Source organism: Equus asinus, chromosome 23 (genome assembly GCF_041296235.1).
Source record: "Equus asinus isolate D_3611 breed Donkey chromosome 23, EquAss-T2T_v2, whole genome shotgun sequence".
In the NCBI taxonomy this organism is placed as follows: domain Eukaryota; kingdom Metazoa; phylum Chordata; class Mammalia; order Perissodactyla; family Equidae; genus Equus; species Equus asinus.
The window spans coordinates 21,915,335-21,941,576 of record NC_091812.1 but is presented as its reverse complement, the minus strand read 5'-3'; the positions used below and the strand labels follow the sequence as shown (position 1 = coordinate 21,941,576).

Genomic DNA, 26,242 nt, shown 5'->3' with positions numbered 1-26,242 from the left:
CCTCCAAGAATATCCAGACTCTACATTAAAAATATAGGTACAGATCAGACTTTCTCAAACTCCACTTAGATACATACCGTTTTAAAACTAAACTATTCTTATTTGCCCAAAGAATACTTCATTACAATTTATACGTAAAAATATAAAACAAGTTATACTTTTGTTAGAAACCTTATAAAAACCACAAATCCAAAACAAATACACAAGTTAAAATCCAATAAGGCCACAAAAGTCATAAAACTACATTTCCCACATGCTTTTAAGTTCTTATACTAGCATCAGAAAGAAAATAAAAGGTTAACTTCTTACATCAAACTAATGACACCTCAAAAAGTAACATCAGGCAGCCCACAGCGGCGCTCTGGTTACAGTTCAAGGCGATGAGCGCATGAGGCCTCCGATCCTGTCTCTCTGAGCCGCTGGGATGTGAGGACTTTGTCTCTTTGAACCTACTGCTGAGGAGCAATTAGTCCAGGATTTACAAGCCTTATTCATGGCATCTTCTCATCATCGTGAAATTTCTGAAACAATTTTCAGTTATGTATCTTTCCCCCTATTTCCTTAGAATTGATCTTAAATATCAGTCCAGAGAAATGGCACCACACCACACATTTTTAAAAAGTAATCTCTATTTCTCAATAACAGAGCAGCCGGCTGCCTATGAATCAATAAGCCATTAAAATTTTTTATTTTACAAATCAGGGAACAATAAAAACATCTGATACCTGAATAGAATTTTCTTAAAAGTGATCACCAAGAAGCCTGGTTTAACAGACCTTCCTGAGAGGAACCCCGACCATTTTGCTGTCGCCAGGATATTCAGTACATTATTCCTTAGACCAAAGTTCCCAGATGAGAAGGGAATGAACTCGGATTAGAAAGTCGCATCAGAAGCGGAGAGCTGGAAATGTATGGTTTATGCCTTCACTTCTACTTTCAAACTCTGACATACTCGACAATTACCTTGTTAAGTAGCAACACTGGTCATATGTGTATGTACACACACGCATGCACACAAGTGATCTTTACCTTTTACTGACAGCTCTCAAGTTGCAGCAGGGCCAATATTTCATTTCATTTCATTAAAAATAGAGCTAAATTCTCACTTCTGGTAAGCCTCTCTGACTCCTTCAATACAGTAGCTCACAAATATCTACTAGCCATACTTCTATTTGTTCTGGAAGTTTCCTTTTCCTTGAACATAGCTTACATATTATGGTGAGTTATTAAACATTTACGGATGATGTCAAGAGTCTCAACGTCATATACCACATGTACCACAACATCCTAGACCGCAGTTCCACTGTTCTCCTGAGACACTTTTGACTGAGGCCACTTCTAAGAAACAAGACGTGAGTAGGGATGAGGTAAGGGTGAGTTCACATAAAGGGTGAGTTCACCAAGTCATGACAGCATCTTCATGGAATCATGCTGCCCTCTCTGAAACATTTTTACTTTTAATTTTTACATGTTTCATGTTTCAGAAATTTAAAATAAGATAGTAGAAAATAAAAATTAATGCCCAAAATATATTCTATTATTTTAATTCACCTTAAAGGAAATTTACTTTTCTTTTAACTTTGATCTAGAATTGAAACAAAAAGTTAAGTAGGTGTGAACATACCTGTCATAGCCCAGAGGCTGAGGAGAATGACGGTTAAATTTGGGACTGCTTCTGGAAAGCGTATTCCCTGGTGATATATTATTTATGCGCTGTAATACATAAGTAACCTTTTGTTATTTCATGTAAACATTATATATATATATACTTTAACTGTAGCACAGTATTTAATTTCTAATGTAATTAAAAGATTGGGATCCTACAAGAGCAAATGTGAGCATGAAAATCAAGAGGAAAATTGCAACAAGACAACTGCCCAGAGCACTCTCTCTTCATCGTATTTCAAGTCCACACATAGTATTTCAGTCTACTGCTTGAGCCACGAAGGGCCGTTAGGAGCACCCTGGTTCCCCAGTCGTGCCAGGACTCTGCAATACCAACTACTTTGGATTGCTCTCTCCTCGAACCAGGACTTGACTTCGTGACTGACTCGTCCACACCAAAGCTACAGTGCTGGAACCCCACATGTGAAGCTGACCCCCAAAAGTCAGAGGAGAGCCTTTCAGGTGCACGCCGCCTGGGGAGGTCCTCAAAACTCCAAATGGGACATAGCCTTTTCTACGTTTCTGTAGAGGGTTTAAAATCCAAGGCCTGGGGCCAGCCCAGTGGTGCAGTGGTTAAGTTCACACATTCTGCTTCAGAGACCAGGGGATCACCAGTTCGGATCCTGGGTGCGGACATGGCACCGCTTGGCAAGTCATGCTGGGGTAGGCGTCCCACATATAAAGTAGAGGAAGATGGGCACGGATGTGAGCTCAGGGCCAGTCTTCCTCAGCAAAAAGAGGAAGATTAGCAGCAGATGTTAGCTCAGAGCTAATCTTCCTCAAAAGAAAAAAAAAAAAACCAAGGCCTCCTCTCTGATAATCTATCAGGAAGAATACTCAGTGTGTCTAAACACTCTCCTCAGCCAGAAGCACCCCCGCCTCCCCACCGGGCGGTATTTTATTTGTGCCTCCACAGGATTTCCCACTTTTCCTTATGTGATTGCTGTCCGTGCACATCCTGACTCCCTACTACCTTATAAACTCTCTGATATGACATGGGTCACATCTGACGCATCTTTCTCTGGTTTCCTAGAACAACTAACAAAAGAGCTGGCTAACATCGAGGCATTTATTTCTACAGAGAAGTAACATTTTTTAATTTGGGAAAATGCTCCTCCTTTTATATCATATGGAAGAGCTTCTTCTTATTAGAAGGCTCTACACGAAGCTCTCCTCTAAGAAAATGCAAGATTGTCATCACAACACTCTACCACAGGAGAGGACAGGATGGGTCATGGAATTCGGCTGCATACCAAGGACCTGTTGAACTTGCTGTAACTGTTTTCGAGGGCACTCCTCAGGCCGTCGTTACTGTCATGCAGCTTCCTGTTGGCTTTTCTACAGAGGAAATAAGGGAAACAAATGAACAGGCGAGGAGGGTATCCTGGGGATAAATGTCACCACCTTCTTTCCAGGCTGTGACGTTCCGAACCTGGAATTACCGCCTCTTGCAACTTTCTACCACCTCTCTTCAAACCCATAAACTGAGCTCATAACTTATTACTAGGATTACAGCCTATGTGATGGATCACCTCTCTCTAAAGCTCTCAGGCATCTTTGGAAGGAACGCGCTGTGCTGTGGAACCCCCTGCTCGATTGGGGAGCTCCGTCGTTTGAATGGGTTTCCTGCAGGTCTCTGCTCCCTAAATGCCCGACCTGGCCTGCCTCAGGGCTGCTCTCTCCCCTGCATGCATCCTAGCCAGGCGTGGGTGTGACGTGTTATACATCATGTTTCTCCTGGCTACTCCCGCATCCTACTCATGGCCTGGTGCTGTCCCACCAGGCACTGTCCTCTACCAGTTAAAGGCTCCGATGTTGATTCTGAGTTCAAATCCCAACTCAGGCACATACTTTCCCTACGACTTCCGGAAGTCACTTAACCTGTCGGAGCCTCAGCAACCTCACCTACAAATGAGGATAACAACAGAGCCTCTGCCTCAGAGAGGGGCTAATCTTTCCCTACTGAAGGCTTATTCACCCTCCAGATCTCAGCTCAATCACTGCTCCCACGGGGAACCTTCCTGGACTTCTGGTGAGGCGGAACTCTCTGCTGTGTGCCCTCAGGGTACATGTCCCTTCCCTGAGTCCCACCTCTCTTCCTTGGCATTTTATGTTTATTTCTGCAATTAGTGATCCGTTTCCATCTTCTTCCCCTAGACTAGCCACATAAGGAGAAAGACTTTTTCCTCCTACTTTCCACTCTATCCTGAGCTCCCGGCATACCTGACTGATAAAATCTGCTGAATGAATAAATGAATGAATAAATAAATAGGATTACAGTATTCTGTCAATTCTATAATTGCCACAGGTGAGAGACTCAACAAGCATCCAAAAATGGTGAAAAAAATTTGTCAAGCCTGACCTTACTCCATTTAGGAGAACTGAAGCCAGAAGAAAATACTGCACAGGCAGGAAAGAGAGAAAGGGCAGGGCAGGGCAGGTTTCCTGGGGAGGGCCCTCAGAGGCTGGAGTTACTGCAACTTGGTTCTGAAGCTGACAGAGCAGGTGTAATAGTTCCAATAGGGTTCAAAAAAAAAAAAAACCCTAAGGAAAACATACTTCTAACCAAGCATGATAAATTGTGAAAGAATGACAGCTCATGCCCGGTGCTCTGACACACGACCGTGGGACACCTGACAAGCTCTCCATGTGTTGAGCTGCAGAGAAAGCCGTTGAGGTCAAGGCTGTTATTCTTTACAGAGTTACAGTAAAGACACGCTGGGCACATCACCCGACTTGCGAGGACTTTTAGAGAATTACACTCTACTCCCTGGATCTGAACAGTTTATTTAGGATTAGAAGCGTCAGAAAGCTAAGTGGATGTGCTGAACGCACCACAGCGAGAGGAAACACGCGTGGACCTGCGACGCCGTCTTCAGAATACCGCACCTCGTGTTATACGTGGCACGTAGTTTATTAACAAAGAGTAAGTAGAATGTAAATGTAATGAGGATATTATATGAGAACTTACTGGAGCATTTCAATTTGCCTCTCCAGACTGTTTCGATCTTCTGTGTACTCTCGGATTATTTCCAGATCCCTGTAAAATTACATTTTATGTATGAACGAGAATTAGGTGTTCAGTGCTCCTTACCTATACCTACCCCGCCCCCACCCTTGTTCACCTTTGTCAAAGACGTGTGTCCTTGAGCAGGGTTATCTATCTCGCCGTGCTCCTGCTCGGCTCCCGTGCCTTCAGCAGCCTCCCCTCCTCCGGCCCCTCCATGAGCACAGCCACCTGCTCCACTGCCTTGTGCAACGTTCTGCTCTACCTCACCCCGCGCAGCCCCCAACTGTTCTTCCAGCCCACCCCACTGACCTGCCTCTGTTCCTCCTGAGAATGACCCTGACCTTTTGCCAAGCCTCCTCCCCCCAGGCACTTCAATCCAATTCACTCTCACCTCTGACTCTTCTCTGCTCATTCTAAGACTTATACAATCCCAGCCCCAGCCATTTTCTCCCGTCCTGCGGTTCTTTCTCCTCTCCTTGGCCCTCCTCTCCTCACCCTAAACCACAGAGGAATCCACACACCAGGCTTTCTTGATTTGCTATAAACTCACACTCGGCGATTGCTCTGTTGCTTTATTACAAAGCCCTGGCCTCCTCCTCACGATGTCCACTCAGAGCATTAGCCGCTCACCTCCAGCCCCTACACCACCCTGGCCCCATTTAAGCAGACAAGCCCCATCACTAGCTTCCAGAAACTCTCAACTATCAAGTTCTGTCCACCAGAACCTGTCCATTCGATCTCTGCATGATAAAGCTAAAAGTTTCCCAATTGTCTAGAGGAACTTAAATCCCTCAGCCAAAAATTCTGGGCCCTTAGATCACAGCCTTAAAGTAGCTTTTAAACTTTTTAATTTTTCTTTTAACTTTTGCCTTTCCATTCAAAATATCTTTTTCCGTCTATGATCTGACCACTGTTTCCTAAACAAGTCTTATCTTTCCCTGTGTTCTTGCCCCTGCTTTGGTTTCTGCCTCACCTGGAACATCTCTGAGACTCTCTTTTCCTACCTGTGAAATGGGGATAATGAAGTGCCCATCTCATAGGATATTCTGTGGGTTGAGTGCATTAGTGTCAGTGAAGTACCAAGGAAGTGCCTGGCAGATGGCGGTGCTCCCTGCACTGCCTGCTGATGGTGCCTCGGCTCCCCTGACCTGCACAACCCACCCCTCCCCCAAGCTCACCTCAAGCGTCTCCTCCTTAGCAAAGTCCTTCACCGCTTCTGAACTAAAGGAACATTTTGCCTACAATCACATGCCAATGCACCTAACCTGTGACATTGCTGGTGGTATTATTTCTGAGACTATTTACTTCTTAAGTGGTTTAACTTCATACCTTTTAGTTTTTTCTTTTCCCAACTAAATCTGAAGTTCTCAAGAGCACAGACCACATCTTTTCTCTTTTATATACTCCACGCTCATAACTCCTTATCTAGCTGAGGGCCCTGCGTACAGTATTTCATAAACGTTTCATTGCATTCTATTACAAGACCTTAATTCTGATTAAAGTTTGCAAACAAACAAAAAACAAGATATTTTTCCCTAGTGTACATGTACTAGGGGATACACACAAATGCATATATATGCGTTTGATATTTACATGGTCCTATAGAAACATCCATGTATATATCCCTTATGTAGGAGTACATGCCTCTGTGTGCATGTGTGTTAGGTCTTATGTTACTAACACGTTACTGCAAGACTAAAGCATAGCAAAGTAAACTGACTTGCCTAAGATGTCTACTGCTCCCTTCTCTTATGTTGTGTGGCCTGGGTTCCTACCTTCAAAGCACTTTAATTAGCACTGACTCTTGACACTTTAGGTATATCCTTCTGGTCCCAGTTAATTCAAACATTTATTAAGCCCTGCACTGTCCTACACAGCCAATAATCAAATTAATTAATCTGTTTAAGAAAATTAAAAACACAAAAATCACTAGGAAATCTGACATTGAAAGTAAAATCTTTAGAAAGCAAAGAACCTAGGAGCAAAGATAATAACTAACCCTTTATTATTATCTGGCTGAGCTTCAGTCACGTGGATGGTCATCTAAGTAAACATTCCACTCAAACTAAAAACCAAAATGTGAAGTTTCATACCTTTCAGAATTCAGACTCTGATCAGCATAATCACTTTTCAAAGCATCTAATTCACTCTGAAGAAAGGCTATGCTTGTCTGTGCTTCTAAAAGATCTTTCTTAACTCTCTGATTCTCCTAGAGAAAAGGAACAGGGCAGGTCGTTAGATTCAGAGTTTCCTCCATCCAGGAGAAGTGAAGTTCAGCGGCGTGTCACCGTCCCACACAATACCCTCACCCTCCACAGTCTTCGAATCTTGGTTCAAAGGACTAATTATCAATTCAAGGTAATTTGAAATTATTATAAAGTATTAAAGTGTCAAAAATCTAAATTGTCAAAGTTTTTTTTTTAACAATTGACATTTGATACCAAACTATAATAGTCAAGAGTTCATCATGATGTACCTTTAACATATTATTGTCAAATTAACTGAGACCAAGCATTTAAATGTTTTACTCAATGCGAGCCATGAAACTACTGAGAAATAATCCGTGGAATTCATAGTACCTATTACCAGGTAGACGGGCTACTTTTTACAACAAATCCTATCACCTAACATTTTTAAGTTCTACACTTAAAAGTAAACCAGTGTGGTTAGGAAATTTCTATCCTTTTCTTAAAAAAAAAAGAAAGAAAATTCATTGGAGGCTTCCGGTTCAAGATGGTGGACTGAGTGCATGAATTTGTCTTCTTTCTCTTTTGAGGCCCCATTAACATGAAATGTCAAAGGAAAGAAACCAATAAAAGTTAAAAGAATGGAAGAAGGGCCCATCAGCAGTCCAGTGACTTGAATACATTTCTGAAAAATGGAAAGTGGATGACACTGTGCTCACAAAGGGAAGAGTAAGAGAAAGGCTGGTCCAGAAGATGTGTGTGGGAGGGTCTGCTGTAGAACAAGGGAAGAGGCAACTGACCGGGCACAGCCCTGGAGAGCGAGAATGAGAAGTGGGGCTGAACACAGAGATTAGATTTGAGTATTAAGCCACCCCCCGACTGGAGCCCAGCCCCTCTCTTGCCCTAGCAAAGAACAGCGGAGAGCCAGAGTTTATTCCAAAGGCAACAAGACAGGGCTTGTCTCTTTACAAAGAACTGAATGAGTCCTGGAAGGAAAACGAAAGCTTCCCTCTGAAGACGCAGGCCCCACACATGCTGGTCCCACAGTCTGACAGCCAGCTTCACACGAAGCTCCTAGGGAGACTCTCTTTCAGGGGAGAGGCCTCGAAGTGAACAGATCAACTGATCTAGCCGCAAAGGAATCCTACACCAGTGACATAAAATGACCAGAAATTCCCAGATGACATACAGGTAGCAAGATTAAATAACAAGCAGTCCAATAAGAACTGAAATGTCGACTCCAAAATCAATATTTTCAAAGAGAAAAAAGTTCATGCTTTGGGAAGAAATATAAGTTGTTGTAAAGAATTGGTGATATCATGGGGATGACAGAGTTTCTTTTTACAAGAAACCAGGAAATCCAAGAAAACAAGCAGCTCTATAAAGTCATGATCCACATACAAAAGCAACTAAGATGTGGCGGAATCTGGAACTGGTAGTGCACAAACGGGATTCATCCGACCGTGAAGCTGGGAGCCTTCTCTTCTGAGTAGCACAGGGATAATGACCGGAGAGAAAGAAAGGCAATCCCAGCTCACGCTAGCTCATGCTTGACTCTGCAGTGAGAATGTTTAGAGTCATAAGAAAGGAAATGTTCATTACTGGCTTTCAACTTTTAGAGTCAAGCTGAAAACAAAATAGAGAAAATGACCATCATATAACAGATGTAAATGTTAACCAATTTTGGCAACAGAAGGACTAAAGATACGGTTGGCAGAAGACGGAAAAGGGAGAGAAAGAGGAAGGTTGGAGGAAGGACAGGGCAATAATACCTCATTTACAAAGCCAGGGATGCAGACCGGAGTTGATGTTGTAAGAATGCTGGGTTAACTATTTAAAATCAATATTGCTTTGAATAAAAAATGAAAGAATTCACAATAGGTGAGGTATCATTGAGGGAAAAAGCCTTCGTGAATAATACCTTTGGTCAAAGGTGTTTCAAAGACTTTCTCTAACTCTTTCTCTATGGTATTAACTTCTCTTTAAGTGTCTATTCCTGGACCACGGAAAGAACAGCATGGTTATATGGAGGAAACAGTAGTGCAACAGGAAATATATTTCTGTAAGTGAAAAGGTAATTCTTACCATTGACAAATCATAAATTTGTTTTTTTAATGCAGCCACATCTTCTTTTCGACTTACGTGTTTTGATTGTTCTTCTAGCTGAAAAAGCAAATAAAAGTTGTGCATTTACAAACTCACTTTGAATTGATTTGGTTAAGTTTGGGAATATCCTTGAATATGGATATTGGAATTTTAGAAGTCTTCAATTTCATTAAATGACATATAATCCATAAGGATTTGAAAAGTGGCTTTAAATAATTTAAACATTTGAAAAAGGGGTTTTATTGTTTAATGAATTTTCCTTGAAACAACCAAAAAGTCCTTTTGGGAAACCATTCAATACTTAAGCAACCCAATCTTCACTGATTCAGTTATGTTGCAAAAACAGTCTGGACTTTCATATTCACCAAGAACTTTCTCTGAATTTAACACTTTCTATCCTGCGTTATAATTATTTATGAATGTCTCACCTCTCCTCCCAGAGTCAAAGATTTTTGAGAGAAGAGTTAGTGTCAGACGCACCTACGTTTTCTTCAGGGTGATTTCAAAAAATGCTTATCAAATAAGTGAAATCAATAAAATTTAAGTATGATATGAAGCTAGAAACTTCATATCTACATACATACATACATACAAAACATACATAAAAAACTACATAAATACACACGTGAGCCTTGCTTGGTGGTTGACTCATTAGTATTTCCAGACTAAATTGTCTCAGGAGCACCCACAACATGGACAACAAAAAATGTCTTTCCTATAAATAGCTTACATTCCCTGGGAGTGGTAGGGATTTGTGGGTTTCCATTAATTGAATATTTATGCATTGATCAAAATGTATACTATATTTTATCAATTCTAGTCTAAGTCAAAAATCTAAGTACTTTGACGCTGGACTTTCTTCGTCTTGCCAGATGGCATCAACTGAAGGCTTTCACTCACATAACTACATCCTGACTTCCAACTATGCCATGGCTGTAACTGAGCAGGGCCATTGATTTTAAGATGCACGCCAATTTCAGAGAAGAGCAACTGTGGGAAAAATCAGTTTCTCAGAATCAACAGCATAAGCTAATGGCAATTATAATAAATTTATAAACTTTTCTATAGTTCTTTACAGTCTTTAACATACTCTTACATAAATCATCTCTTATTCCCTTGCAGAACAACCCTATCAAGCAAGCAGAAATCTGGTACAAATGAGAAGGCACCAACCATGTAGTAAGACGATGCATCACTTACTAGCTGTGGGACTTTGAACAAGTTATTTAACCTCTCTGGAACTCAGTGTCCTCATCTGTCAAAGTAGGATATCTACACCGTCCTCAGAGAAAGTTCAAAAATTGGATTTTAAAATTATAAAAAAGAGCTTAATAAACTATAAAGTCAATAAAATATCAGTTATTATGATCAGGCAGGACAGTTAATTACCAATCCCATTTTACGGATGAGAAACTAAAGATGAAAGAGATGAAGCCAATTGTCCCAGGTGTTACAGGCAGAAATTGGCACAGTCCCAATAAGGACTGTGGTCTCATCACGCCTGACTGTTTGGTCTTCATCATATACTGTATCAGGATAAGAAACTCGGTATCTCTTCTTGCATACTTTCTCTTAGGCTAAAGATTTGGGAAGACAGAAATAAGTAAGGACAATGACTAGGAGAATCCGTGACTCTGGCATAAACAAAGGATTGGTCCATTCAAATTCTGTAATACAAGCAGGTATGTATGGTCTAACAATCTTTGAAAATTAAATAAAAGGTTGACAATGATAGTAATTTTCAAAGAAGGCTATTGGGAAGAATTCTCAGTAATTCCAGAAGTTTAAATTGCAATAGTCTACAAAATACAGTTAATTGCCCCTTAATGTTATTGATTATAAACAGGAAAGGAGCATTAAAAGTTATCATATGAACAACCAGAGAAACAATATGATGTGCCCAAACTCACAATGCCACCTTCAGGGGTAACTATTTTTTAAGTATCCTTTATCATTTTAGCCAAGATATTTCCTTAGTTATGAAGAAAATCCACATACAAGAAGTGGATCCAATACTGTGCTGGAGACAACTTGTACGGGCAGGTGAGAGCCTATTTTAAGCATCTCTTCCCAAACTCCACATTTAGTGATGTCAATTTGGTGGCTTGAAATCGGTCACCGTCGGAGTATTTATACCATAGAAATTGGCAAATGCTACAAATCCCTCTCCCCTTCTCCCCACTCTAGAGCCAGCTGTTAAACATCTACCAGCACACGACTGGCTGAAATGTACCCTACTCATTGGAAACCAAATAGAGCAAAGGCTGAAACCCAATCACACCTCTGCTTACACTTCAGCAAGTTCTCTCCTGCCTCTCACTGATCGGGGGTCCCCGAGATCTGGAACTTTCTACACAGAAGAGGAATACTCATTTCCTTTAATAACTATTCACTGAATACCTACCATGCACCTTGCAGTAAGCTGGGGGTAGGGAGACAGGGGACACATGACCAGGAAAGACAGTGCCCCGACTGTCATGAGAAGACAGTCCACTGGACACGTGGGGATCGAGGGCACCTGGCTGGCGAAGACTGAGGAAAGAAAACTCGGGTTTGAGGGACAACTGTCCAAGGGATCAGATATATTTATTAGATCTACACAAAAGACAGGTGGCCCTCGGAAACAAAAAGGGAAATCAGAAGCCCTTAAAAAAAAAGTCTTTCCAAGGATTCCCATTTGACTCTGAAATCTGATTCCATCTACTGTTTCAATATGATTCCAAATGTTTTAGTTGGTAATAACACTGATATCCTGAGGCTATTCTTAAAAGTCTAGCTGTCACAAACCTACCTTTTTGAGTTTCTTTATCGTCACCTGGAGATCCCCTACTTCTGTTTCATACTGACGTCTGAGGTCAGTGAGAGCTTCCTCAGCTTTGCGTTTTTCCTAAAAGAAAAAAAAAAAAGATTTTGTTGATTTAAATAGGTTCTTCAAAACCCCATGGGGAAAAACATTTTGTGTCAAACTAAGGCTGATCCCAAATCTCCTCCAGGGGAGGGTGGGAAGGATGGCGGAAGTGAACCGGATGACTTCAGAGCTGAAACCTACAAAAGTGAGAAAACTGCAGACCCACAACCTCCATCCACACATCACCTGGAATGACACCTCTAACGCTATTACTCACAGGTGATGGAGGGCCGCAGCACATCAAGGAACTAGTTAATTAATTATTGCTGTTATTAGTTAAAGGTATGGCACAGCCAAGGGCCCCAGCGCTTACCTGAACCCTATCATGTCATCAGGATGCAGGAAGACCTGGTGGGTTTACCATTTTTCCAAGAGCTCATGCCTTACCTAAATTCAAATCATATCATCTGCAAATTTCTATGCCGAGTGCCTCCCTATAGGCTGCTATTTCTTGAAGGTGTCCCCCTGGAGCAGAGAAGGGCAAAAGGGCCCCCCAGGAGGTCAGCGGCTGAAGCTCCCATGAGCCCGAACATCTTCAAGTTTCCTTTCTCTCTTAACAAATTACGGAATTTTATATCCTAGGTTCAGTATTCAAATAAAGTTTTATATGAATATCTGGGGAAACTGAGTGTACAAATAGCCGACGATGGCCTGCTAGACACCACGAATGGCTCTAGGCACGGGGAACAGAGGAGCAGATGCTCTCATGCATCCTGGTGGGGACACAGAAAATCGATGATTTCAGAAGTGACACTAAGAAGAAGATAAAGTAGGGAGATGTGGCAGGAAGCGAGTCAGATGGGGGTCAGGCAGCGCCTCTGCAGAGGTGGCCTGATCCCACATCTGAACACCTGCCAGAGTTACAGGTCTTACTGCCCAATGACCGACTGTCAGCAGGGACAACGGACTTAACTTCTGGGTGCCACCATTTCCTTATTGGATTATCATGAGGATTACATTAATTATCTAAGTAAATTAAATAATCCACATAAATTAGATAATCCATGTAAATTAAATAATCAATGCTTAGAAAGAATGCTTAGGAGAAGAGCAACATTTTCACTCATGGTAACCTTTTTTTACGAGTATCTTGACTTCCTCCAGCTTTACAAGTAAGGCATCAGGTGTCACCCCCTGTACAGGTGGGTGAGGACAGGGAGGCCTCACAAGGAGGTGTGAACGTGGGCAGCCTTCTTGGCATCAAAACGGCCTTGGATGCCATTCAGTGTCTCTTCACTAAATCTGTGGCCACAGCTTCAAACATAACTTTTCTGGTTTAAAAGTATTTTATTCAGAGCTCAGTAAAGGAAATTATCACTATCTAGCTTTTTCCATTCCCAACCTGTGACAGGTAGATGCCAGGAGATCAGACAGGAGGAAGTCACAGTACTGTGAGTGAGAAATGGTGGTGGTTCAGACCAACTCATCACTGCCTTCCAGAACACTGAAACAGAGAGAACACTTCCTAACTCATTCTATGAGACCAGCACTAGCCTGACACAAACATCAAAGACATTAGACGCTGGCCCCATGGCCAAGTGGTTAAGTTCACGCGCTCGCTTCAGTTGCCCAGGGTTTCATCAGTTCAGATCATGGGTGCAGACCTAGCACCACTCATCAAGCCACGCTGAGGCAGCGTCCCACACAGCAGAGCCAGAAGGACCTACAACTAGAATATACACCTATGTACTGGGGGGCTTTGAGGAGAAGAAGAAGGAAAACAAAAAAAGATTGGCAATGGATGTTAGCTCAAGGCCAGCTTCAAAAAAAGAAAATGAAAGACATTACAAGAAAACTATAAACCAATATCTTTTATGAGCATGGATGCAAAAATGACAAATTCAACAATATATGAAAAGAATAATACATCATAACCAAGTCTGGTTTATCACAAGAGTGCAAGTTTGTTTTAACACTCAAAAGTCAGTCAATGGGGGCTGGCCCCAAGGCCAAGTGGTTAAGTTCGCTTCGGCGACCCAGGGTTTCACTGGTTCGGATCCTGGGCATGGACATGGCACTGCTCGTCAGGCCATGCTAAGGCGGCATCCCACATGCCACAACTAGAAGGACCCACAACTAAATAACATACAACTATGTGCTGGGGGGATTTGGGGAGAAAAAGCAGGAAAAAAAAAAAAGATTGGCAACAGTTGTTAGCTCTGGTGCCAATCTTTAAAAAGAAAATTCAATTGATGTAGTTCATCATATTAATATTCTAAAAAAGAAAAAAAAAAAAACAATCATTTCAATAGACACAGAGAAAGCATTTGACAAAATTCAACATCTATTCCTGATGAAAACAGCAACTCCCAGCAAACCAGGAATAGAGGAACATGCTCAGATTAATAAAGGACATCCACGAACAATATGCCACCAACACCACACTTCCTGTTGAAAGACTGAATGTAGACAAGGATGCTGCTCGCGTCGCTTTTCTTCTTCTAACCAGTGCAATAAAGAAAGAAAAATAAATAAAATGATCATCCAGATCATAAAGAGAAGTAAAACTGTCTTTATTCATAGATTACATAACCATCTACCTAGAAAATCTGATGAAATCTACCAAAAAAGCAACTGAGCACAAACAATGTAAATGACGCTACAGGGTAAAAGACCAATATACAAAATCACGTGTTTCTACATATTCACAATGAACAATCAGAAAGAGAAATTTTTAACAACACTGTTTGGATTAGCATTAAAATATCAAATATTTATGAATAAATCTGAGAAAAGACAAGGAAGATCTGTATATTGAATTCTACAAAACATTGCTAAGAGAAATTAAAGATGACCTAAATAAATGGAGACTACATCACATTTGTGGATCAGAGTATTCAACATTATTAAGATGCCAATTTTCCCAAAATTGATCTATAGATGAGACAAAGTCCAACCAAACTCTCAGCAAGTGTGTGTGTGTGTGTGTGTACTTTTCCTTTTTTCTTTTTTAGAAATTGACAAGCTGATTTTATGGAAATTAAAGGACCTAAAATAACCAAGACATCTTTGAAAAAGAACAAAGGTAAGAATGAATATTACTTGATTTCAAAACTTACTATAAAGCAATAGTCATCCAGATAATGTAATATTGGCATAAAGATAGACAAATCAATCAATTGACCAGAATGGAGAGCCCAGAAATAAACCTACACAAATACAGTGGACTGATTTCGGACAGAGAGCAGAGGTGACTCACTGGAGAACAGAGAAGTCTTTTCAACAAACAGTGTAGGAACAACTGGATATCACATGCAAAACATACGAACTGTGATCCATACCTTGCAAAACGGATCCTAAAATGTAAAACGGATCCTAAACATAAAACCTAAAACAATAAAACTTACAGAAGAAAACACAGGAGAAAATCTTTGTGACCTTGAGTTAAGCAAAGATTTCTAAAATACCAAAAGCACAATCCATGAAAGAAAAAATTGACAAATTGGACTTCACTAAAATAAAAAATTTCTACTCTTCAAAAGACACTGTTAGGAGAATGAAAAGAGAAGTCACAGCCAGGGAGAAAATATTTATAGATTAGAATATATAAAGAACTCTCATAATTCAACAATAAGAAAACAACCTAATTTTGAAAATGAGCAGAAGAGTTTAATGGAGACCTCATCAAAGAAGATATACAATGGTGGCCTGACAAGGAGGGACAAAGAAGGGGGGCATAACAAAGGGACATGAGGAAACTTATAACCATTATCTTGATTGCGGTGATGGTCTCACAGTATATACATATATCCCAACATCATATTCTAACTTGAGATGTGTGCAGTTTCTTGCATGCCAATCACACCTCAATAAAGCTGTTACAATATATTTTAAAAAGCTAACTGAAACAACGGAAGATACACTCTATGTGCCACAGCAGTCAAAGTCGGGAAGAGATGAACAAGGCTAGAGGATTAGGGTTGGGCATTAAGGAGAAAGGGAGACTTTCTCTGAGCTGTGATGAACTTAGGAAAGAGGAAAGGAGTGGAGCAACAGTTATCACGGCAAAGAAGACAGCCAGAGAGAAGCAGAAGAACGAGCCAGGCCAGATCTGTAGGGTGAAGAACCACAGGCACCCGAGGGGAGCTGGGCTCACAGAGGGAAGTCAGGGAAAATCTTCAGTTATCCTGCATGTGTGGTTCCAAAGAGACTGCTTAGAAGGGTGTGAGGTGGAGACTAGGATGGGCTGGCAAACAGGTGCCATCCCAGTGCAAGTGGGCATTGGTGTGCTGAGGCTTCACAGACCACATCCATCCAGCAACTGACTGGCCACGTATGCCACCACCATGGAATACAGAAACGATGGTGTGGATGCCACACAGTTGCCACCCCTGTGCCAGAGCCAAGGAAACCAAGGAAGAGGTTATAACTAACAAAACACGAGTTATAAGGTCTTCCTTACCAATAACAAATGTCGGAAGTACTTAGCTGGAAGAAGCAATGAGATTTGATGACAGAGTAATACATGTGCTTGATAAGTGTTTGACGAATGAATGAGTGTACAGATTAAATGGATGGAGAAGAAAAAAGGCAGACAAAATATGATTTTATGTTTCTAGACTACAAAAATTAAAGTGCTAGCACAAGAATGGGATAGCCATTGCCCTAAAGCTGGACCATGGACTCTGAACCAATTCGCTCTGTTGCATACGACATCCAAACAGTTATTCAACTTGTTATTAAGAGAAAAGACAACCAAGAGACCCAAAGCCAAATTTGTGGTCAAATCGTTTAAGATGAAGAATCTGAAAGGACACACAGTACACAGAGCAACAGAAAAGAGCAGGACAGCACAGCCACGGTGCACCCCCACGCCTCGCACCCTGCACTAGGCGCTCCATACAAATCGTAAGGCTTAAGCCTGGTTAAGGCAGGGAGGTGGCATCATCTCACTCAAAGGCTCAGAGGTGAGTTATTTTCCCAGCGCACCTAACCTGGACAAGGGCGGCACCAGGAGGCAAACTAAGGTTAATGGGATGCCCACATGCAGGCCCTTCTTGCTCCACTGTGCTGCCTCTCGGAGTTAACAGGGCAAACGAAAAAAACGAAAAAAGGAACGTTCAGGGGCCAGCCCAGTGGCGCAGCTGTTAAGTTTACATGCTCCACCTTGGCAGCTCCGGGTCAGCAGGTTTGGATCCCGGGCACAGACCTACACACCACTTGTCAAGCCATGCTGTGGTGGTGTCCCACATACAAAAAATAGAGGAAGATTGGCACAGATGTTAGCTCAGGGACAATCTTCTCAAGCAAAAAGAGGATGACTGGCAACAGATGTTAGCCCAGGGACAATCTTCTTCACCAAAAAGAAAATAAATGAAAAAAAATGCAATGTTCATCCTAACGAGCTACTCAAAAAGTAGGTCTGTTTTCCCTAAACATTAATCACCCAAACATATTTTATAAGGAAGAAGAGAATTATTTATTCTATGGAAATCACTGAAGGAAGCATCCAACTTTCAACTCTAAGAGTTCCTATAATGATGAATAAAAATATATTCCACTATAAAACACCAATGTTCACAGAGAGAATTTCAATTTCCCTGTAACCTAGATTTCAGGCTGTCAGTGGACATGGGCAGTGAGACAGTGGTATGTAAAGGTCCAGCCACCCTAGCTCTGCCTTCTCCCTTGGCCTCAGCTCTCACGTCACCCCCAAAGAGGCCCCTGACCTTTCAACCTGATGCAGCCTCCTCACCCAGTTGCTGTCCATCACACATGCTGTTTCTTTTCTTTTTTTTGAGGAAGATTAGCCCTGAGCTAACATCTGCTGCCAATCCTCCTCTTTTTGCTGAGGAAGACTGGCCCTGAGCTAACATCCGTTCCCATCTTCCTCTACTTTATATGTGGGATGCCTGTCACAGCATGGCTTGCTGAGTGGTGCCATGTCCGCACCCGGGGAACCCCAGGCTGCTGAAGCGGAATGTGCACACACAACTGTGCTACACCACCGGGCCAGCCCCAGCACGCATGCTGTTTCTTTACTGCGCTTGTCACTATTTGAAGTTATCTGCTTTATTCATTTGATTACTTGTTTATTATCTCTCTCTCCCTACCCTATGCCCCAAAGACCACCACCATAAAACACGCATTCACTGACAGTCCCTGTGGGAGCCTGGCCTCACTGCACTCAGAGGATGCCCGGTGCTCACTCCATAAAAGGTGCCCCATAAGGACTCATCGTATCAGGGCCCATCCCACAAACTCACGTCTTTCCGCGTCTTGTGTTCTGCAGCCTGAATCCTCTGATCCATTTCCTCTTCCAACTCACTCAACTGTATGGCGGCCTTGTCCTGGGCCCTGAAATTCAAGAGGATGTGCACCTTCTCATCATACTCTTGGACTTGTAACACGAACAGAAAACATCGACCTCATCTATTTCAAGCCCTCTACTTTACAGAGGAGGAGAAACACACTACTTAAAATAATATTCCCCATTCCTTCCGCATAATAAAATGAGATTGGCAATTTGATCATTTGAGTGTAAAAGGACATTAAGACTAAATATTAAATAAATGGAATAGATTAGATAAAATTGTATTAAACTAGATTGTGGCAAAGAACAGATAAAGATACCAAATTGCTGAGAGGCTCTCGATAAATTCTGAAAATCCTTTTTGCTGCCATGACCGAGCCACAACCCTGAACAAAGGAAAAGATTCCCTGGCAAAGAGGTGGTTAGACATACTTTTGAAGTTGTATTTTATGAAACACGCAATGTTATATGCTATAGTTAGAAAGGAAAAAAAGAGGGGATCTCAACAATTATTTCTAATCAGTTCCTGAAAGTTCTAGAATGTAGACACGGTTAGCCTTAGAAAAATTCTTTCTTTTATTAATATAATCAATAAATCACGTCTCTATGGAGGCATAGCATACTGATTTGCCAAAAAGTTAGAAATGGGAAAATTTCTTTGAGAAGAGTTCCAGGATGGTTTTATTTAGCAACCGTCTATAGGGAGATGTCTGTCACTTCACAGGTGTTGAGGCTTCAGATTAAACCCTAAAAAAGTATTTTTTATTCTCTCTCAACTGCATATGTCGTGCCTGCTCAACTAGATTATAAGTGACCTCAAAGCAGACACCACGAGATTTAGGGGGTCAATTCACCTGATCAATGACACGCTGTTAATAACAAGCGGAGAACAAGAGCGAAACGTAAGACCTCCTGTTTCCCAGTTCGACGGGCTTCTGCCATATCATCCCACCCGCTTCAACTTAACTGCTCCCTCGCAACACAATTTGTTCAGGCATTAGTTTAACTTCCTCAGGAAGCTCCAAACAAACGCTGAGGTATGTGGGGAAGACCCCCAAAGTAAATTGTGAGTGACTTACTATGATTTTCTGCTCTTGTTTACTTCGTCTTCACCTATCACCTGCCCAAGATTATGTTAACTAAGTTTGGTAAGCCAGCTAGTTCTAATTTGTTTATAAATACTTTCTATTTTGAAGTCTAGCAATTGTATATCTCTGTAGCAACTCTGTTTTGGTGTTTTGTTTTGTTTTTTTAAGATTTTTTTTTTTCTCCCTTTTTCTCCCAAAGCTCCCTGGTACATAGCTGTGTATCTTTTTTTTTTTTTGAGGAAGATTAGCCCTGAGCTAACTACTGCCAGTCCTCCTCTTTTTGCTGAGGAAGCCTGGCCCTGAGCTAACGTCGAGCCCATCTTCCTGTACTTTATATGTGGGACGCCTACCACAGCATGGTGTGCCAAGTGGTGCCATGTCCACACCCAGGATCTGAACCAGTGAATACTGGGCCACCGAGAAGCGGAACATGCGAACTTAGCTGCTGCGCCACTGGGCCGGCCCCTATTTTGGTGGGGTTTTTTGGGGGGGGTTGTCAACTCTGGAACTGTTAAGTAGCTAAGCCACATCTCCCATCTCCCTTTGCTATGACGATTTTTTCCAGCCATTCCTTCTAGACATCCAGTCCCAAACATCTGGGCTCTGGGACTGCTTTGTCCCACTTCTGAGCAACCTTGGGTTTTTTTGGTAAATCTGGGTAGTCTACAATGACATGGTGTTTGCCCCAGCAATTCCTAATTGCTAGGAAAATGTCTGGTGTGTTGGGAATGTCCCCTGTAACCCAGTCCAGGGCTCCTACCAGGACACTGGGAACCCATTCTTCAGGTCCAGGTACAGAGCACAAGGACTGAGACCCTCCCCCAACCAAAAACAGAGGTGAGGACAGAGGGTCCTCACCTAAGAAAGTACCAGAGAGTCACAGCAGTCACTTAAATGCTGCAGCGAGGTCTCTGATAGCCCAGGCTCAGGACACAGCCTGACTCTGGATCCCACCTAGAGAGCACAGATGGGAGGAGGAGAGAAGCACTGACAGCTCAACAAAATGTGACACACTCACTCCACAGCAGGACAGCAGCCCTGCTGGCCATGAGAACAGAAAGAACACCATTCTTGTTTTCCCTTGTGGGTCTACACAGTACTACCCTTAGCGGTTGTGTGAGTGTGAGTGTGAGAGTCCCCCTCATATCTTGGTGTAGACCTGGGTATGTACACGTGTGTGTGTATATGGGAATTTGTCTGTTTTAACAGATATTTCCTGGACACTCGAAGACTCAGTCTGCACGTCTGCTAGTCAGCCCTCAGAGGAGGCCGACTGTGGGGCTCTAAGCATCCTCCACAATGCTCTACAGAATCTGGAGCTCTGAGGACCACTCTATTATCCTACTGAAAGCCCCTAGCAGGCAAACGTGAGGGAAAAGATCACAGGCAGGAACTGAAAATGTCCATAAGAAACCCTCTGTGAACAGTCCAACTCTTGCACAACTCTAGGACTATTAGAAAAAAAAGTCCCAGGGCTGGCCCAGTGGCACAGTGGTTAAGTTCACATGCTCTACTTCGGCGGCCCGGAGTTCGTAGCTTCAGATGTCAGGTGTGGACCTACATCCTGCTCACCAAGACGTGCTGTGGAAGAATCCTGCATATAAAGTAGAGGAAGACTGGAATGGATGTTAGCTCAGGGACAATCTTCCTCAGCAAAAAAGAAAAAGAAAAAGTCCCGTTTAGCATCAGTATTTTAAAACATTTTTTCTTCTACATTTTAATTCCCTCCAGTTATTCCAAAGGGTCAACTAAATAGTTTCATCATCATGTTGAAGGGAAGAATAAAGAGAGAGAGGAGCAGCCCTTACCTACCCCCAAGCAGACAGAGAGCATCCAATCAAAGGGGCCTTTTACAAGTTCTGGGCAGAGACCAGCAGGGTGCACAGCACACTCGGAGCTGCTGGTGGAGCACAGGGCAGCGAGAAGCACCTGTGGGGCAGAACACCCAGGAACTGTGACAAACTACCCTCTTTCCCAATATATGTCAAAGGAGTGTGGTCCTTCCAGGGAGCAAGAGGCTGGTACGTGGACTGCAACACGTGATTCTTCTTTGGTACTGGGCTGCTGTTGAAGCAGTAAGAGATCCTTCGTAAGCCTGCTCTGGCGGACGCGAACCGGCTGTGTAACAGGAAGGCCTGCACACTTTTAGGCTTTCAGTTCAGGCTGGGGAACGAGGGCCAGAGAGAGGGAAAGAAGCGTGACTGAGCACAGCCATGTGCTGGGCCCCTGCGAGGGGCTCCCCACACGACCCTGAGGAGGTGAATATTTATGGCCTCATTTTGCAGACGCAGAAGCTGAGACTCAGGGAGATAAAGTACCCTGCCCGAAGTCCCACGCCTGCCCGCAACAAAGCCAGGCTTCAAATGGAGGCCTTGCTCCCTCTCTGGATGAAAGTTTCCTGCATGTTTCAAGCGGCTGGGCGTGAGATAATAAATCTCTTTGAACTGTTCTGTGTGGAAGCACGGCCTTGAAGAGTTTGTGTGACAGGGTCACAGGGACCTGCTGATGAACTGCTGACTGACCCTATGAAGTACTGCCAGACTCAACTTAACCTCACACTGGCTTAGTTTAGAAGGCTCCAGATTCCTGAGGATCAGAAGTCCTCCCACGTCATACTGTGATAATGAGGCCAGCCCGTGCGCACCCGGGGCAGAGAGCCGGTTAGGGGACCCCGTGAAAGGAGGACCTCAGTACCTCTTCACAGCAATGGCCAGGTTCTCCATTTCCGTGCTCTGAAGTCTGATCTCACGAATAAAGTTCTTTATGACATGTTCATACGGCTGAATCAGTCTGGGCTCCACGAGGTTGATGTTTTGGTACAAGGTACTAACTTGCTCTTTCCTGCAAAAAAATAATAATAATAAAATTAAATTAAACCAAGTAAAAAATAAAAAGGCAGACTTTTAGGAAAAAAGCAAAGAACCAAGGAAGAAAAAAGCAGCAATAGTAGAATGACTAGAATGGAGGGAAGACAGAAGTCAGAGATCCTGTTGCATTATTCTCTATATTTTTTACAATGGAATAGCAGCTTTAGTTTTTTTCCAGCTTTATTGAGGTATGATAGACAAATAGAAACAGCATATATTTAGGTTGTACAATGTGATTTTTTTTTTTATTATTTTGGTGAGGAAGATTGGCCCTCAGCTAACATCTATGCCAATCTTCTTCTATTTTGTATGCAGGATGCCTCCTCAGCATGGCTGATGAGTGGAGTAGGTCCATGCCCAGGATCTGAATCCTTGGACCCGGGATGCGGAAGTAGAGCGAGCAGACCTTTAACCACTCGACAACAGGGCCGGCTCTCAATGTGATGTTTTTAAGGTGTACAATGTGATGATTTAACATTAGAAGATGTTAGTGCATAAGGGCAGTGGAAATGCACATAGGGAAAGATTGGTTTTGTCCCCAGTAAAGTGTATTTCAGGCTTTATTATCATAAGAGTACATACCTATTATTTTCCAGTTAAAAATTACTTCATATAAATTCATGTTTATGTAAGTATTTATATTTGACAATCCTCACACTTGTTATTTAATACCTTTTATTAAAAGACAAATATTTCAGAGTCACTTCAAAACAAAAATTGATAAGGCTGGCAGCTGGCTAGCAGTGCCCCTGACTCAAGTTTAGCAGCTGGTGTGCTAAATGGAATGTGGCGTGGTCTCTGAAGAACGTGCCTGTAGAAGTCAACCACCATCACTGCACGCTGCAGTGTGGGACGTAATACCGCCTGACTCCCCACCACATCCAAAGCTTCTCTGGATCGAGGGACCCATACTGTCCTCTCTGGACAGCTTCCCCCGACAGAGCCCGTGCACCCTGGCCTTCCTTCTTCTGACCCTAGGAGAGAGCCACGCTTGCGAAGAGTTAACACAAGCTGTGACGGTGTTGTCACAGTAGCAGCACTTTTTTAAAAGAGAGACCATTCTGCCAGTTGAAAGAAGAGATGCCAGGAATTTAGATAATAGGCACTTATTTGGGCCTGAGATGATAACTTATCATCATATCAGCATTACAGAATTCTATCAATTCTCGCCAAGTCTACAAGTGATGAGTAGAGCCAACAATCATAGGAAAGCTAACCGCTTTCACACGTTGCGTTATTTAAAAATCATCCAGTGTTCGCATAATTCTTACATTCAGTGATCTACTGCCTGGATTGTATAGTTACTCCCCTGACAATGTGAAAAATCCTTCTGTTGCCTGCCCTAACAGAGAGAAACTGCTCTTCTCCAGTGCTTATCTAGCTCTGGTAAAACTTTTGGGCAGGCCCCTACAGGAACCAGGATGTCTGAACACATCTCACAGTCATTTATGGTGGCCAGTGACACCAGACTGACAACCAATGAAGACCACTCAGAAATCCTAGTACCAAATTCATACGCATCCACTCGATCAACAACCCCTGGGCTTCTGCCCTGTCACTCTGTTGAAGGCAGCCTGTTACAATGCTATAAGTATACAAGAAAGACTACAATAATCCTAGGCCTCTATAATTGAAAGACTGTGCATACAGCCATCTCCCAAGTTGGATACATGACATAGCTAGACATAATAAGACAATGATTTAGTGAGTACTCACTATGTGTTATTATGTTAGGCAATTTGCATGCATCATATCTTTGAATACTCAGCACACAACTACCCTATGAAGCACTTGTATTGACCCATTTTGCAGATCAGGCAGGGCTAAGTGCTTATTACGGGCTGAACTGTATCCCCTAAAATTCATATGTTGAAGTCCTAACCGAGGACCTCGGAATGTGACTATATTTGGAGAAGGGGTTTTTAAAGAGGTGATTAAGTTAACATGAGGCCATTAGGGAGGGCCCTAACCCAATATGATTAGCATCCTTATAAGAAGAGGAAATTTGGACACAGCCGTGCACAGAGTGAGGAACATGTGAAGATTCAGGAAGGCAGCCACCTACAAGCCAAGAAGAGAGGCCCCAGAAGAAACCAACCCTGCCGACACCTTGATCTGGCTTCTAGCCTCCAGAACTGTGAGAAAGTAAAATTCCATTGTTTAAGCCACCTAGTCTGGTATTCGTTACCACAAATACCTAGGTGAACATAGAAAATGAATACAGTGCCCAAGGTCACATCATGACTGAGTGGCAGGGTTAGGACTCAACCTTAGTCTGATGCTGGAGACCATGTGATCAACCATTACATTATATTGCTTCTGAACTGTGTGAAACAGCTGAACCTTGGCAGAAGAAATGGGATTCAAAATCAATCCACAGAACTAGGAAACTGCAAAACGTGAGGTTTATATTAACCCAAAGCTTAGTTAAGCACAGCCCCAAGGTGTGCCCATGCAGCTATAAAGTCTCCCAGGTTTGCTCTTATAAATGACCTGCTCGATCTGTGCAGGGGCCAATTATGATTCAAATAGCTGCTCGAGTGAAACATTAATAACCCTGCAGGAGTCAATCACTTTGGCAATAAAAGACACTGGATGGCGGTCATCATCCTACCCATCAGAACTGAGCACAAATACCCATTGCAGGTGTGAGCCAGATTTATTAGAGAGCAGAGTTAAAAAAAAAATTCTACTCTGAGATTGTCCGATGTAATTTCAATACACAACAGGATCATTAACTTCTTTGCCTTTTGTCATTTACTGACCACCAGCAGGATATGAAGCATAAAAACTTTCTCAGTAATAGGAACCTGCCTGTCAGGGATGGCCACTAAGAAACTGTCACCTTGAGTCCTTGTTTACTGGCTAACTGCACAACAGGAATATGTTCAGAAGTGGATGTTCCAGTAGATTCTCTGACTTTCTGCAAATTTCTAAAATAAGAAAGAAAGATAATGATTTGGAAATTCTCTTGGGTCCTTTGCTGGTCCTGGCCTTACATGGAATTTTACTTATATTCATTCTCATTCATTCTCTCTCTGCCTCTCTCCCTCCACCCCTTTTCCTTCTGTGTATCTCTCTCCTTTCTCCCCACTCTTTCTCATCCTTGCAGCTGAAGTGAATAACTCCAATATGGCAAAGCCATGGGAGGAGATGGGTTTGGATGCCTGAATCACCAGAGTGAGGGAAAGTGCCCAGGAGAGCTGCCTGACCATCTGCCTGACATGTGAGAAAGAAGTAAGTTTGTAATTTGTAAAGCTACCAAGACTTGGAAGTTGTTGGCTACAGTGATTCTGAGCTTAAAAAGTTACCATTATAGTTTCCTGTTTTGCTTTTTTATCATCCTCTTCCGGATTAAATTATATCCTAACCTCCTTCCTTGATGGCTTCATATTAACTAAGTAATAAAATTTCTATGACCAGGTCGGTCTGTATCACCACCACCCACTCTGTTTCAAGGGAACGAGAGACTGTTCTGAAGCATTTATATACTGAAACAGACATTTATTAAGCACCTGACATATGCAGTCCTGGCAGTGACCTCAGCATTTATATGCACTGCCCACTTAATCCTCATGACGACCACATGAAGAAGTTATCACTAGTGTCCTCTCTACCACAGAGGAAACTGAGGCAGAGGGAGGGAGGTAAGTACTATTGGGTAGCAGAGCTGGAATTCCAACTCAGCCATCTGGCTGCAGGGCCAGCTCTCCACAGAGAAACTAGCCCTTTGTGCCAAAGTAAGTGCTGAACTGGTCTTTCAGGGGCCCCAAGTGTTGTCTCCATTTAAAAACTACTTTTGAGGAGGATAGGTATTACTGATACAAGGACTGTCCACATTACAAAGGGACTCCTTTAAAGAATGAAGGCATGACTAAGATTAAAATGAAATAACCTTATAAAATGCTGTTCACCTAAAGCTATTTTGGGGGAAAGCACTACTGCAGACAGTAAGGCACACTCGCCTCTTTGCCCTGCCTTTATCTGCCTGTGTGCTTCATGTGGTTTGTATCTGTGAAAGGAGAGAATCATCCAGATTATGCCAAGAGACGGCAACATAACGCACTTGGCAATTTTGACACTTGATGGAAAAAATAAAACCAAAAAATATGTTATTGTAACAAGAGGTCACCCCAGGTCCCTCTGTGGAAGATTTAAA

At 42.5% G+C, this 26,242-nt stretch overlaps 1 protein-coding gene across 1 annotated transcript in view; it reads right to left on the bottom strand.

The window, feature by feature from the left end:
- The window catches only part of RASEF (RAS and EF-hand domain containing), a 72,601-nt gene that overhangs the window by 19,667 nt on the left and 26,692 nt on the right, over window positions 1–26,242 (bottom strand). Inside the window, exons 2-9 of the mRNA XM_014866497.3 lie at window positions 21,911–22,057; window positions 18,082–18,172; window positions 11,759–11,854; window positions 8,947–9,024; window positions 6,769–6,884; window positions 4,637–4,705; window positions 2,919–3,003; window positions 1,625–1,713 (exon numbers count right to left, since the gene is read on the bottom strand). Coding sequence (XP_014721983.1) covers window positions 1,625–1,713; window positions 2,919–3,003; window positions 4,637–4,705; window positions 6,769–6,884; window positions 8,947–9,024; window positions 11,759–11,854; window positions 18,082–18,172; window positions 21,911–22,057 — 771 coding nt within the window. The remainder of the gene's footprint in view (window positions 1–1,624; window positions 1,714–2,918; window positions 3,004–4,636; window positions 4,706–6,768; window positions 6,885–8,946; window positions 9,025–11,758; window positions 11,855–18,081; window positions 18,173–21,910; window positions 22,058–26,242) is intronic.